At 34.0% G+C, this 15,558-nt stretch overlaps 1 protein-coding gene across 1 annotated transcript in view; it reads right to left on the bottom strand.

The window, feature by feature from the left end:
- Window positions 1-3,179: 3,179 nt before the first annotated feature.
- The window catches only part of LOC125995896 (olfactory receptor 14J1-like), a 32,064-nt gene continuing 19,685 nt past the window's right edge, over window positions 3,180-15,558 (bottom strand). The window contains exons 4-5 of the mRNA XM_049764852.1: window positions 4,297-4,410; window positions 3,180-3,203 (exon numbers count right to left, since the gene is read on the bottom strand). Of these exons, the coding sequence (XP_049620809.1) occupies window positions 3,180-3,203; window positions 4,297-4,410 (138 nt within the window). The remainder of the gene's footprint in view (window positions 3,204-4,296; window positions 4,411-15,558) is intronic.

Genomic DNA, 15,558 nt, shown 5'->3' with positions numbered 1-15,558 from the left:
CTGTCTAGACTACAGGCGGGGGTCTGGTAGGGAGGAGGGAGATTTGGGACATTGGTGATGGGAATGTTGCACTGATGATGGGTGGTGTTCTTTACATAACTGAAATCCAAACACAATCATGTATGTAATAAAGTTGTTTAAATAAAAAAAAATAAAATAAAATAAAAATATTTAGCATTAAAAAAAGAAAAGAAAATATTTATGCCATACAAAGTACATTCTCTGACTCCACTGAAGGTATGTAACGCATTTGTAATAAAAGTATTATAATAAGGGGCCGGGCGGTGGCGCTAGAGATAAGGTGCCTGCCTTGCCTGCGCTAGCCTTGGATGGACCGCGGTTCGATCCCCTGGCATCCCATATGGTCCCCCAAGCCAGGAGCGACTTCTGAGCGCATAGCCAGGAGTAACCCCTGAGCGTCACCGGGTGTGGCCCAAAAACCAAAAAAAAAAAAAAAGTATTATAATAAAGTATAATAAATACTATTGTAATAAATGTATCACATTTGTAAGATGCAGCTAAGACAACATTAAGAAAGGAATCTGCTCATGGTAATATTCTAAAGTAAATTACTTCAGAGAACAATTGGACAGTTCCTAAAAAATTCATAAACATAATCCTATTGTACAACCCTGGCATTTTACTCTTAGTTAGATATCCAAAAACTATAAAGGCATGTATTCATATAAAAACTTAAAAAAATTCCTGTAATCAGTTTACTATTTACTGAAATATTCTAAAATGTACTGTCATTGTTGCCCAAAAAGAATATAAAATTTACCCTCTGAGAAATAAAAGACGTGTTATTAAACAGGTATACTTTCATTTTATTTTATTTTTTCTTTATTTTTTGAAATAATATCTTTATTTAAACACTGTGATTACAAACATGCATGTAGTTGGGTTACAATCATAAAAAACACCTCCCTTCATCAGTGCAACATTCCCATCACCAATGCCCCATCTTTTCTCCTCCCCTACCCCTTCCTATATTTGAGGCAGGCTTTCTACATCCCTTTCTACATCATTTTAAAAACCCTTCTTACAGCTGACTTGATAGCTTTATTTCTCAGGCTATAGATTATTGGATTGAAGGTTGGGGGAATGACTGTATACATAATAGTGAGCAAAATGTCTGGCACAGTTTTAGAGTCAGAATGAGGCTTTAAATACTCAACAACGAGGTGTGGGAGGAAGTGGAAAGGGCCTTGGCTCTGTTCTCAGCAGATGGCATCCTCAACACAGAGGAAAATATGTGCATGTAAGAAAATCCAATAAAGATGGCACAAAGAAATGCTACCAAAGATAGGAAGACAGACACACTAACCTCACTGATATAGTCATTAGAACAGGAGAGTTTCAAAAGCTGTGGAATATCACAGAAGTGGTGAATGACCCGGGGGCCACAGAATTGGATGGAGAAAGTTGCTGCTGTATGCATGACTCCAGAGATGACTCCACTAACCCAGACTCCAATGACTCCATGGACGCAGGTTCTGGATGTTCATGATGATGTCATAGTGCAGTGGAAGAAAGATGGCCACATAGCGGTCATAGGACATCCCTGTGAGCATAGACATCTCAGCAAAAGCACAGAGAGTGAAAACAAAGCACTGAAAAACACATTCCCAGAAAGAAATGTTGTCTCTATGCGAGAAAGAGTTGATAATAAATCATGGTACAGTCCCAGCAATATAGCAGAGATCCAGAAAGGAGAGATGCGTCAGGAATAAATACATGGGGAAATTGAGACTGTCATCCATTGAAGTTAAGGTGATAATGAGGACGTTGCCCATTAAAGCCAACAAATACAGAACTAAGAACAGTGAAGCATAGAAGATTTCTAGCTCAGGGTTATCCGAAAACCCTGTGAGAAGAAACCCAGTTGAGAAATTATCCATAGTCTTAACTTCTGATTGCGGTTGACTGCAATGATCAAGTCTAGAGCTCCTTAAATCTGTGGAGTTGTAAAATAATGATAAACTAAACAAACCAATAATTTAAAAACTAGCTTTGAATTCTTTTCTTCATAAATATATAACAGAACTTAGGAAATAATTGTGATAGGAGCTGCAGTGATAACATAGCAGAGAGGGAGTTTGCCTTGCAAGTGACCTACATAGGTTCAATCCCCATCCCCTGGGCATCCCAAATGGTTCCCTTAGCCAACCAGAATAATTTCTGAGTGCAAAGCCAGCAGGGATTCTGAACACTGTTGGGTGTGGTAAAAAAAAAAAGAAATATAAAATTATTATATAATAGTAACCTTTATAAATCTTTGTATTAAGCATAAACATTAATCAAAAGCATATCTATTAATCAGGTATGCTTTCTAGGAGAAAATTACGAGAGGGCAGGTTTGAAGTCTATTGTAAAACGGGAAATTATTTGTACAAGTTAGCATTGGCTATATACACTTTGTTTTAGTTTTAGTTTTGTTTTTGGGCCACACCTGCTGACTCTCAGGGGTTACTCCTTGCTATGCGCTCAGAAATCGTCCCTGGCTTGGAGTGGGGCTATATGAGACACTGGGGCGGGGGGGTTTGAACCACAGTCCATCCTAGGCTAGTGCTTTCAAGGCAGACATGCCACCACTCCGACCCCAGGCTATATATACTTTGAATCATTTACTAAAATTTTTATTTTAAGAAAACAAAACAACTATGAAGTATAATTTTTTACTCAAGATATTTTTTATCATTAAAAATACAATTTTATCATGAAAGCAACTCAAATCACAGCAATGAAGGATTTGTGAATTACAATGAACTCAATAAAAAATAAAACAGTGGTATGGAATAAAGACAGAGCTTCAGATAAAACATTCAATGTAACTCAAATTATATAATTGCATGGTCATGGTCAGATTTAAAAAATAGACTGTAAGTTAATATAAGTTTATATCTAAATAGCAATTTGATATAATCACTAAATAATCTGTATTTGAGAACATGCAGAACCCTAAGAGTAAGTAGATTTGTATAAATAATATCTGATCACATTTGTGCTGATTTATATTGTTATCCTAACTCAGAAACATGGGACAACACTGACCCATTTTTTTTTATTTTCAACACTAACAAAGCCTCAGTGATAACACTAAACCATTTTAAAGCTGAGGGTGACAGATTTTTCTTGCATCTGTTACATACCAAGTTATAATATTAAAGATTTGAGTCTTACTTGGCTAGAGTCAGCTTCTCCTAGAAGTAGAAAAGAGAGCATTAATCAAATTTAACATTTATAGAAATCCATGCACCCTCCTTTCAAATTAAATGTGTGTTCACATTTGTATTTCTGTATGTATATGTGTTTCACAAGTGCCTTATCATGGGCTTTACATTAAACTAAAGAATTTTCTATAAATGCTAATATGAACAATTCAAAGATGATGCTTCTTGACATGCTGACACAGTTACATACTTATGCATTTTTCTCTTGCTTGTTAAATCCCCAGCTTAATGTTTGTAGACACCAGATATTTCTTCTATCTCTATTTATTTTGAAAACTGTTGCTTAGTTTTCTAAATGAAAACAAACAAATAATTATATGTATACACTTGAAAATGTTCATATTTATTATCAATAGTTAATATAGTGTCCATATAATAAAATAATTCCCATATTTTATCTCTATGCAATATATAACATTTTCTGTCCTTCAAATATTGCGATGGATATAATTATTTAAATTACTGTAAGATATATTATTTGTGTATTAAATTTGCAACTAAAAATAACTTGGTTTTATGACATGAAAATACATATAAATCTTAATCTGTTGTTTCCACATTTACTGTCTGTAATAAATTTAGCTGTGATCTCGGTAGTTTGACTACTATAAGACTAATACATAACTAAAATAAACTCAGATCCATAAAATAATTCCAATATGAAATGGTGACATTATCTCTTCATTCTAAAATCATGATCCATACATGTGTCATCCATTAAGTGCATGCCATTGTTTTCCTAAACTTTCTATTAAATAATAAGAAATATGTCTGACTTCAAATTCTGGTGATTACAGAAAGTAATACATTCTCAAATAAAATGATAATTTATTAATAAAAGTGTAAGTTTCCGTTAGTTGAACTCAAGGGAAAAAATTTTAGTTTTCAAAAATTAGATTAAATTAAATTTTATTAAATTTTATTAATTATATTGATTGACTAAAATTAATTTAAGTTTAATCTAAAGAATACATTTAATGTTAGGGTGGATGATCCGGGGACCACAGAAGTGGATGGTGAAAGTAGCTGCTGTGTGCATGAATCCAGAGATGGTCCCACTGACCCAGACACCAGCAATTCCATGGACACAGGTTCTGACATCCATCATGATGTCATAATACAGTGGAAGGCAAATGGCTACATAGCGGTCATAGGACATCACTGTGAGCATGGACATCTAAGCAGGAGCACAAAGTGTGAAAACAAAGCACTGAACAACACATTCCCAGAAGGAAATGTTGCCTTTATGCAAGAAAGAGTTGATAATAAATCTTGGTACAGTTCCAGAAATATAGCAGAGATCCAGAAAAGAGAGATGCTTCAGGAATAAATACATGGGGGAGTTGAGACTGTCATCTATGGAAGTTAAGGTGATAATGAGGATGTTTCCAGTTAAAGCCATCAAGTACAGGATTAGAACAGAGAAGCATAGAAAATTTCTAGCTCAGGGTTATCTGAAAACCCTGTGAGAAAAAACCCAGTTGTGAAATTTGCCATAGTCATCATTAACTTTTGACTGTAGTTGACTGCAATGGCCAGGTTTTGAATGGAAAGTAATCTTCCCAAGTTCTGGGAAGTTGTAAAACAATGGTAAATTAAACAAACCAATAAATTTAAAATTAATTCTGAATGTGTTTCTTCATAAATATAAATATGTCAATTATGTGGTAGAGCTTGAGAAATAATTGAGATAAGGCCTGGAGTAGCAGCATAGCAGAGAAAGTTTTGCCTTGCATGTAGCCGACCTCTGTTCAATCTTCCCAGCATCCCAAATGGTCATCTGTTCCTGCCAGTAATAATTTCTGAGTGCAGAACCAAGAGTAACTCTTGAGCATTGCTGGGTGTGGACAAAAAAGAGAAAAATTATGATATAAAAGTGACCTTTATATGCCTTTTTATTAACCATAATAACATCAATTAATCAAAAACATATCTATTAATCAGTTATGTTTTCAAGGATAAAATTAGAAGGCTAGTTTGAAGTCTATTGTAAATGGAAATTTGTACAATTTGTACAAGTAAGCACTGACTATATATACTTTGAATATTTATTATAATTTTTATTTTAAGAAAACATAAAAGAATTAGCAAGTATAATATTGTATTCAAGATATTTTTCATCATTAAAATTTATATTTTACTATGAAAGTAATTTAAGTTATATAATTGCATGGTCAGATTTGAGAAGACAAAATAGGCTATAAATTAACATGATTAAGTTTATATATAAGTAGGCTTTGATATAATCACTGAATAATTTGTATTTGAGAACATTTGTTCAGACCTCTAAAAGTAAGTAATTCTGTGTAAAGAATATATGATTACATGTGTGCTGATTTATATGCTGTTACCCTATACTCAAAATCATGGATGAAACTAATCCTACTTTTAATTGTTCAACACTAGAGAAGCCCCAGAGATAACACTATATCAATGTTTAACTGAGGGTGACAGATCATTCTTGCATCTATTACATATTGAGTTATATTATTGAGAAAGGATTAAACTGACTAGGCTAGAGTTGGCTTCTCCTAGAAGTAGAAAACACAGCATAGATCAAATTTAACATTTCTGAAAATCCATTCACCCTCCTTTTAAATTATATGCATGTGCACATTAGAATTTCTGTATGCATATGTGTTTAACAAGTGTCTTAAGATGGACTTTAAATTAAACTAAGGAATTTTTACACTAATACGGTTTGAACAACCTCAAATGATGATGCTTCTTCACATAATAATGACACAGGTAAGCACTTAAGCATTTTTTTCTTGCTTCTGAAAACCCCTTGGTCAATTTTTCAGCCACCAGAAATTTCTTGATTCCATATTTGCTGTCTGTAATAAATCTAGCTTGTTCTCAGTAGTTTGAAAACTGATACAAAACTAAAATAAACTCACTTCCATAAAATAAGCCCAATTTGAAGTGGTAACATCATCTACTCATTTTAAAATCACAGTTTATACATGTCTTCCATTGGGTGCATGCCACTCTTTTTCTGAACTTTCTATTAGATAATAAAAAAATCTGACTTCTAATTCTGGAGATTACAGGGAAAAAAGGTTCTCTGAGAAAAATAAAATTTACAAATAAAATTATTTATTAAATTCCATTAGTTGAGCTCAAAAGAAAGTAAAATTGTTCAATCAGCCAAAATCTTATTAAATTTTATAAATTAAATTTATTAAATCAAATTAATATAAAAATTTAACATCTAAAGATTACATTTAATGTTATTTAAATGATAAAAATTAAATGTATTGAAGCCAGAGCAATCATACCATGATGGTTTTGATATATGCTGTTAGCTCCTTTCATCACCATCCATGTGCTCCAAACCACCCATCTTTCATGGTCCCAAATAACTTCTCAACTTCATCATTCTCTTCATTTACAGCACCCTTTCTTTTATGTTCTTAACAAAAAATGTCTATAAGCCATCATTTCTCTTCTCATATATGAAAAAGTTGATATTTCTCTTTATTGTATTTTCCATACCATTACAAAGTAATCTGGTCTTAATTTTATGAGATGTCACTTGACAGTGAGGATCAAAAAGATCATTATCTTATTAGATGAAATTTTAAAATGTTTCTAATTATCTACTTTCAATAAGAATCCCTCACTTTGTCTTAACTTCAATCAGTATTGTATGTTGAATGGAGGATATCTATTAAATCTAGAAGACATTAAGGGTAGCTTTGGTTGCAATTGAGAGCACTTTCTGTCCAGTCACTTTATAAAAGGTGATTTCCAGTAGTGATTTTATTTTTGGCAAAGGGAGTGCTGAGTTTGTTTACTCTTACTTTTCTGGAAGAAAAATGGTAGCCAAAGAAATTTAAAAATCTTTGTTTTATGTGTATGCTAATATTTTTAAATATCACAAATTGTGGATCATAGAGATAGCACAGCTGTAGTGCCTTTGCCTTGCAAGCAGTGGACCCAGGAACAACAGTGGTTTGAATCCCGGCATCCCAGAGTCTGCCAGGAGCGATTTCTGATCATAGAGACAGGAGTAATCCCTGCCGGGTGTGGCCCAAAAACCAAAAAAATAAAAAAATAAAAAATAAATAAAAAAAAAAGAATTGAGAGCTAGTCTTTTCAGCCCTCATCTCTTTTCAAAATATAAAGTTCACCACAAAGAGTATTGGTGCAATTAGGGAAATAACTACACTAACAACTACCATGACAATCTTAATGAGTAAGGGAAGTAGAATGCCTATCTCAAATACAGGCAAGGGTTGAGAAAGGGAGGGTATTGGGGTGGGAATGTTGAATTGGTGAAGGGGATGTTCTTTACCATGCTTGTAATCATGGTGTTTAAATATTTTATATATGTAAACAAAAAATAAATAAAATTCAACTATAAACAGCATTATAAATCACAGTTCTTATTTAAATTTAAAAATCATTTAAGAAAAGAAGAAAAAAAGAGTTGGAAAAATTTAAACCAAAATGCATCAGGCTTATGTCAGGGCTTTAGTTTCATTTTTAAAATAAAAAAATAGAATTCAATATTTTTCCGAATATTTTATTTTTTTGGTTTTTGGATCAGATCCGAATATTTTAATGACCCCCCAAATCTCCCTAAACCTAGAATTCAATATTTTTAAAAATAAAGTACACACTGAAAAATATGTAACAAATGTTTGAAGATATACTTTTGAATTTTATCAATTTTTGTTATATATACTTTATTCTCCTAATTTTAAATACTGACCAATAGCATTTGCACTGTAGAATGGGTCCTGAATTTGCTTTCTGTCAGAATCCCCCCTCCCCTGAAAATCAGAAATAATCAGAACGTTGTAAGGATCAGATATTATTAAAAGAAGCCTGCTCTTTCATCATTTGCCTATAATTACTATTTGATAAGGAAATGTGGTTATTTGTGGAGAAAAAAAAATGTGGCTACCTAGGCCGTATCAATTTTTTTATATTTGTTTTATTTTGAGCACTATGCCTGTAGCCTATAATATGAAAACTATTTCAAAAGCTTTGTTAGTTTTACAATGATCCAGGAAGAATAGATTAATATTAAATTGTATTTTTCAATCCATATATTCACAGTGAATCACTTCTTGTTTAAATTGCATATAGAGACATCTTTTGGATATAGAAATTTCATATCATTTAATCACAGCAAAAATAGAAGTTGTTTGAATTTTTCTCTTCCACATACTTGCATTTTATGATTCATGCATTTCCTTTCATCTTTCAAGTAAATCACAATCATATTTTATCTTACCCAGTCAAAAATTCTAATTTATAGGCACTTCTTTATTCAGTCTTTTCTAGGAAACTCACCAGAGTATAGTCATGAGCTTCTTTCCTCATGACAAGCCCTTCACATTTAAACAAAGATTTGATCTCTGCTATTTGTGGAGTGAACAAAAATACCATTTTAATCCAATCCTTCTTGGCCACTAGAGGCTAGGCCTGGACGTCTCTTTGGCCAGATCAGAACACCTGGGTCTCTGGAACATTTCTATTCTCTTAAATCCTTAGAGACAAAATTTGCAATTACATTGAGTTTTCCAACTGATTGTTGTTCTATTTAGTTGATTTAATGACCATAGTTAAGTGATGTAAGTTTTTTTGCTATATTTGTGTACATGTTACAGAATTATTGGAAATCACTTTATGTTGTGTTTCTCAGGGGTTGGAGGACAGATTGGATTTTCAGAGATTATTCCTGACTCTATTCAAGGATCACTCTTGGTGATACCTAATAGAACATACAGGATGCCAGCCATTGACCTCAGGCTGGCTGCCATGCAAAGCAAGAACCTTAACCTACTGTACTATTTATTATTCTGGCCTAAGTTAAACTTTTGATTCTGGAATATTCAACATAATTTAATCAATGTAGTCTATTGACTATTTGTGTTTTAGTTGATCTTAATAGTTTCTCATAATATAATTCTTTAAAATCTTCTTAAATATTTTAGGCACTGGAATCTACAATTCTGTTAATGATAGTTTCATACATACATGTTTCAACACCTCATCCTACCATGTTCTGCCTGCTCCCACAATCCATGCTTCTTCAATAGTAAACTCAGTTCTGTAGACCAGTTCTCAGCTTCTGGTTTTTTGGTCATTTTTTATTCCAGTATTGTGCTTCTTATATCCTACATATGAGAATATATGAGAAACCACATACTTTTAGATTAGAACCAGTACTGTAAGTATATATTAAGTTTTATCATTATCTCACAATGAAATAGAAAAAGGGCTATTTTTATAAAGAAAAGATGTTGGAAACCAATCACAAAGAGATGCTAAATCACTGATTCTCCTAGGTAGACCATTCTTTGGGTTGATAACTCAGGGTTCTTCTCAAAATATGGATGGACCAAGTCTCTACCTTACCTACACACAACAACATCCCTGCTCCACAGCTCCACAACTAAATCGCAAAGAAATATAAGCTCTAAAGAATCCAGTTCTTTGAATGTGCAGTCATTTGCTCTAAATTTCACAGTACTGAGAGCCCAGTAGCAGTACAAAATATGAGCTCACTAAACTCTTAGTACCAACCAGCTCATCATTGTGATATATAATAACTTTCACTAGTTTTCCTTTAATGAACCATATTTGATAATTCCTTTTTTGTCATATCAAGCTTTGTGAATTACACTGTGCCTACTAACAGCAGGTTAAAGTGTGGAAAATGACAGTGTACACAACCAAAATAATGCAACCAAAGGTGCTAACACCACAGGCAGCATATGGAACCTCAGCAAGCCAGTATGCATGTACCATCCCATTCGTCCAAGCAACAATCCCCACCACAAAGGAAATTATTACTGCAATAGATATTTTATATTTTAGTGTGAATTATAATAAGCAATATAAACTAGACAATGTTGTTCCTGTAAAAGGAGCAGGCTGGAGACAAGGTGGCTGGCTTTTGAGAAACTTGGAACACTGACAAAGGATATGTCACACTGATGGTATTTCTGCATATTTCCAAAATAGTCTTCTATATTACTTACTTTTTAATGGTAAGTATTTTAATTGAATTAATTTTATAGTCACGCAAATTTATCGTTTTATTCTTGCAATGCTTCAACACCCTGCCATTACAGAGTTTTAAGATTTCTCCACCACTAACCAAAAATTCGGCCAAACCACCACCTCACTACCTTTAACTAGATCTTACTCTGTCTCCTTTATATCACAGTTCTACCAACACTATCTTAGAGTTCTTTCTATTGGGATTGCCTAATAATTTGCTTTGATTTTATAACTCATGAGTGACATCACTTGGTGTTTCTCCTTTTATTTCTGATTCACTTCATTTAGCATTCAAGTTGCTGCAAATTGCAAGAATTAGCCTTTTCCCATAGCTCTATTGTGTTTATATGTGTAACAATTTTTATCCAATTGTTTATTGGAAATTGAACTTGTTTCTGGGGTTTTTGTTATTGGTTTGGGGCTACAGGGCTTTACTCTTGATTTTACTCCAGGATCACACCCAACAGTGTTCAGGTCCCATATGAATTGTTGGGAAAGAACCCAGCTTTGCACACATGAGGCATGTTCTCTCTAAACCTCACAGTTTTCTTAACTATGTGTCTTTCCATTTATGTCTCTAATTACATGCTTTGTTTCATATAGGCCACATATAAGAGGACAGTATTTCTTTTTCTTTCTCACTCAATTCAAATATCCTGATATCAATTCCATCCAAACTGTAGCAAACTACTGTTTTGTTTCTCAAAAGTGGAATAACATTTCTTGACCATTGTAAAGAAAGCCACAATTAACTGTGGTGTACAAATATCCATTATCATAAATTTTTGTTGTTGTTTATGGCAATTGAGGGTAGGTACCCAGAACTATGTTTGCAGGATCAATGAAAACCAACCTGTTGCCTACACCTTCCTGTACTACACCTATACTTGGGGCTTACACTTGGCTCTATGCTCAGGTATTACTACTGGTGGGGGTCAGGGGACAATATATGGTGCTGAGGACTGCTTCATCTGCTCTATCTCTCCAGCTCTAATTTTGACTTTTGAGCAGTCTCTCAGCAATTGTGCAAAAAAGCTGATTTTCATTTCCCTGATAACCAATGATTATGAACATCTGTTCACATGTCTGTTAGCCATTAAGTCGTCTTTGAGGAACTCTCTCTGTTCAGCTGCTCTCAATATTTTTGTTAGGATTGTTGTTTTCATTTATTTTTTTCTTTTTAGAGAACTTTGAGAACACTTTATTTGTCTTAGCTATCATCTCTGGTTTGCTATGTGATCTATAAATATTCAAACAGTGTGGCGTTTATTTTAGATTCCGATTCTTTTGCAATGTTAACTCTGTGAAATTGGATGCTATCCATTAGCTTTTGTGTTCTTTCCTAACAGAATTTTATTGTCAACGATTCCTCTGAAATAAAGACGCTATGGATTATGTTTTTTTTTCAGTATTTTATTGGAACATATGTGATATCAAGTTTTTAAATCAAATTTTAATATTTTGTGAGTGCTGTGAAGTTGGGGCACAATTTTTCCTTTATGACATATGATTATCAAGTGTTCCCAACATTATCTGTTGAAGTCGCCCCTTCCTCTACCTCATGTTCATAGACTTTTTTATTATAAATGAGTTGCCCATGTATCTGAAGTTCTATCTTATTGATCTCAATTATATTGCATTGCTTGAGTTCTGTCTTTGTTCTTGTACCATAAAATTATACATAATATTACTATGTTATGATGAGTGAAGTCTGTGAATACAATGTAATTGCCTTAATCTTTAGGATTTTTTTTAGCTATAATGGATGCTTAATAGTTCCATACAAATGCGAGAATTATTTGTTCTATTTCCTAAAAATATCCTGAGCTTTTTGATGGGAATTGCATTGGATCTGTTAATCATTCTGGATAAGATGATAATTTCAATTATATTGATTCTCCCAATCAAACCATGAACATGATGATATATTTATTCTCATGTCTCTTCTTTCTTTTAGAAGTGATTTGTAATTTTTACATACTAGTTTTTTCAATTTCTTTGTCAAATTAATTCCAGAATAATTTTAATTTTTGTAATGCAACTTGTATGTATATTTCTTTCATGCCCTGCACATTACTATACAAGTTACTTGTCTTTAGCAGGTTTAGTGGAGGTTTTTTTGTTGTTGGTTTGTTTTATTTTGGTTTGGTTTGGTTTTGGGCTTTTTTGGTCACATCCAGCAGCGCTCAGGAATTATGCCTGGCTCTATGCTCAGAAATCACTCCTGGCAGGCTCAGGGGATCATATAGGATGCCGGGATTCAAACCACAGTCCTTCTGTATGCAAGGCAAACGCCTTAACTCCATGCTATCTCTCTGGCCCCTAGTGGAGTTTTAATGGTTTTCTATGTACAATATCATGTTGTCTGCAAATACAAAACACAATACAAAAAATAAAATCCAGAGTTGTTTTTATTTTGATAGTTTTTCAAATATATACAAACCCCAGCTATACTCACAAAGAAAACTAGAGACAAACTTTGATAGATTGGATCAGAATCACAAAGGAAGAAATGACAACAGCATCACAGAAAAACAAAAGATATTATGAAATTATTATGAATAAATTTATGCCACTAAATTAGATAACCAAGAAGCAGATAAATTTTTAGAGTCCTACAACTACCCAAGACTGAGTCAGAAGAAAAAAGAAACTTAATATATTCATTTATATCAAGAAAGTAACATTTTCTTTTTTTTTTTTTTTTTTTTTTTGCTGTTCATTATTTTTTTTTTTAATTTTTTTTTTATTTAAACACCTTGATTACATACATGATTGTGTTTGGGTTTCAGTCATAAAAGGAACACCACCCATCACCAGTGCAACATTCCCATCACCCAAGTCCCAAATCACCCTCCTCCCCACCCAACCCCCGCCTGTACCCTAAACAGGCTCTACATTTCCCTCATACATTCTCAATATTAGGACAGTTCAAAATGTAGTTATTTCTCTAACTAAACTCATCACTCTTTGTGGTGAGCTTCCTGAGGTGAGCTGGAACTTCCAGCTCTTTTCTCTTTTGTGTCTGAAAATTATTATTACAAGGGTGTCTTTCATTTTTCTTAAAACCCATAGATGAGTGAGACCATTCTGCGTTTTTCTCTCTCTCTCTGACTTATTTCACTCAGCATAATAGATTCCATGTACATCCATGTATAGGAAAATTTCATGACTTCATCTCTCCTGACAGCTGCATAATATTCCATTGTGTATATGTACCACAGTTTCTTTAGCCATTCATCTGTTGAAGGGCATCTTGGTTGTTTCCAGAGTCTTGCTATGGTAAATAGAGCTGCAATGAATATAGGTGTAAGGAAGGGGTTTTTGTATTGTATTTTTGTGTTCCTAGGGTATATTCCTAGGAGTGGTATAGCTGGATCGTATGGGAGCTCGATTTCCAGTTTTTGGAGGAATCTCCATATCGCTTTCCATAAAGGTTGAACTAGACAGCATTCCCACCAGCAGTGGATAAGAGTTCCTTTCTCTCCACATCCCCGCCAACACTGTTTATTCTCATTCTTTGTGATGTGTGCCATTCTCTGGGGTGTGAGGTGGTATCTCATCGTTGTTTTGATTTGCATCTCCCTGATGATTAGTGATGTGGAACATTTTTTCATGTGTCTTTTGGCCATGCGTATTTCTTCTTTGTCAAAGTGTCTGTTCATTTCTTCTCCCCATTTTTTGATGGGGTTAGATGTTTTTTTCTTGTAAAGTTCTGTCAGTGCCTTGTATATTTTGGAGATTAGCCCCTTATCTGATGGGTATTGGGTGAATAGTTTCTCCCACTCAGTGGGTGGCTCTTGTATCCTGGGCACTATTTCCTTTGAGGTGCAGAAGCTTCTCAGCTTAATATATTCCCATCTGTTAATCTCTGCTTTCACTTGCTTGGAGAGTGCAGTTTCCTCCTTGAAGATGCCTGTAATGTCCTGTAGTGTTTTGCCTATGTGCTGTTCTATATATCTTATGGTTTTGGGGCTGATATCGAGGTCTTTAATCCATTTGGATTTTACCTTTGTACATGATGTTAGCTGGGGGTCTAAGTTTAATTTTTTGCAAGTGGCTATCCAATTGTGCCAACACCACTTGTTGAAGAGGCTTTCCCTGCTCCATTTAGGATTTCCTGCTCCTTTATCAAAAATTAGATGGTTGTATCTCTGGGGAACATTTTCTGAGTATTCAAGCCTATTCCACTGATCTGAGGACCTATCCTTATTCCAATACCATGCTGTTTTGATAACTGTTGCTTTGTAGTACAGTTTAAAGTTGGGAAAAGTAATTCCTCCCATATTCTTTTTCCCAATGATTGCTTTAGCTATTCGAGGGTGTTTATTGTTCCAAATGAATTTCAAAAGTGTCTGATCCACTTCTTTGAAGAATGTCATGGGTATCTTTAGAGGGATGGCATTAAATCTGTATAATGCCTTGGGGAGTATTGACATTTTGATGATGTTAATCCTGCCAATCCATGAGCAGGGTATGTGTTTCCATTTCCGTGTGTCCTCTCTTATTTCTTGGAGCAGAGTTTTATAGTTTTCTTTGTATAGGTCCTTCACATATTTAGTCAAGTTGATTCCAAGATATTTGAGTTTGTGTGGTACTATTGTGAATGGGGTTGTTTTCTTAATGTCCATTTCTTCTTTATTACTGTTGGTGTATAGAAAGGCCATTGATTTTTGTGTGTTAATTTTGTAGCCTGCCACCTTGCTATATGAGTCTATTGTTTCTAGAAGCTTTTTGATAGAGTCTTTAGGGTTTTCTAAGTAGAGTATCATGTCATCTGCAAACAGTGAGAGCTTGACTTCTTCCTTTCCTATCTGGATTCCCTTGATATCCTTTTCTTGCCTAATCGCTATAGCAAGTACTTCCAGTGCTATGTTGAATAGGAGTGGTGAGAGAGGACAGCCTTGTCTTGTGCCAGAATTTAGAGGGAAGGCTTTCAGTTTTTCTCCATTGAGGATAATATTTGCCACTGGCTTGTGGTAGATGGCCTTCACTATATTGAGAAAGGTTCCCTCCATTCCCATCTTGCTGAGAGTTTTGATCAAGAATGGGTGTTGGACCTTATCAAATGCTTTCTCTGCATCTATTGATATGATCATGTGGTTTTTATTTTTCTTGTTATTGATGTTGTGTATTATGTTGATAGATTTACGGATGTTAAACCAGCCTTGCATTCCTGGGATGAAACCTACTTGATCGTAGTGGATGATCTTCTTAATGAGGCATTGAATCCTATTTGCCAGGATTTTGTTGAGGATCTTTGCATCTGCATTCATCAGTGATATTGGTCTGTAATTTTCTT

This window comes from Suncus etruscus, chromosome 18 (assembly GCF_024139225.1).
Source record: "Suncus etruscus isolate mSunEtr1 chromosome 18, mSunEtr1.pri.cur, whole genome shotgun sequence".
NCBI lineage: Eukaryota > Metazoa > Chordata > Mammalia > Eulipotyphla > Soricidae > Suncus > Suncus etruscus.
This window is presented reverse-complemented; position numbering and strand designations above follow the sequence as displayed.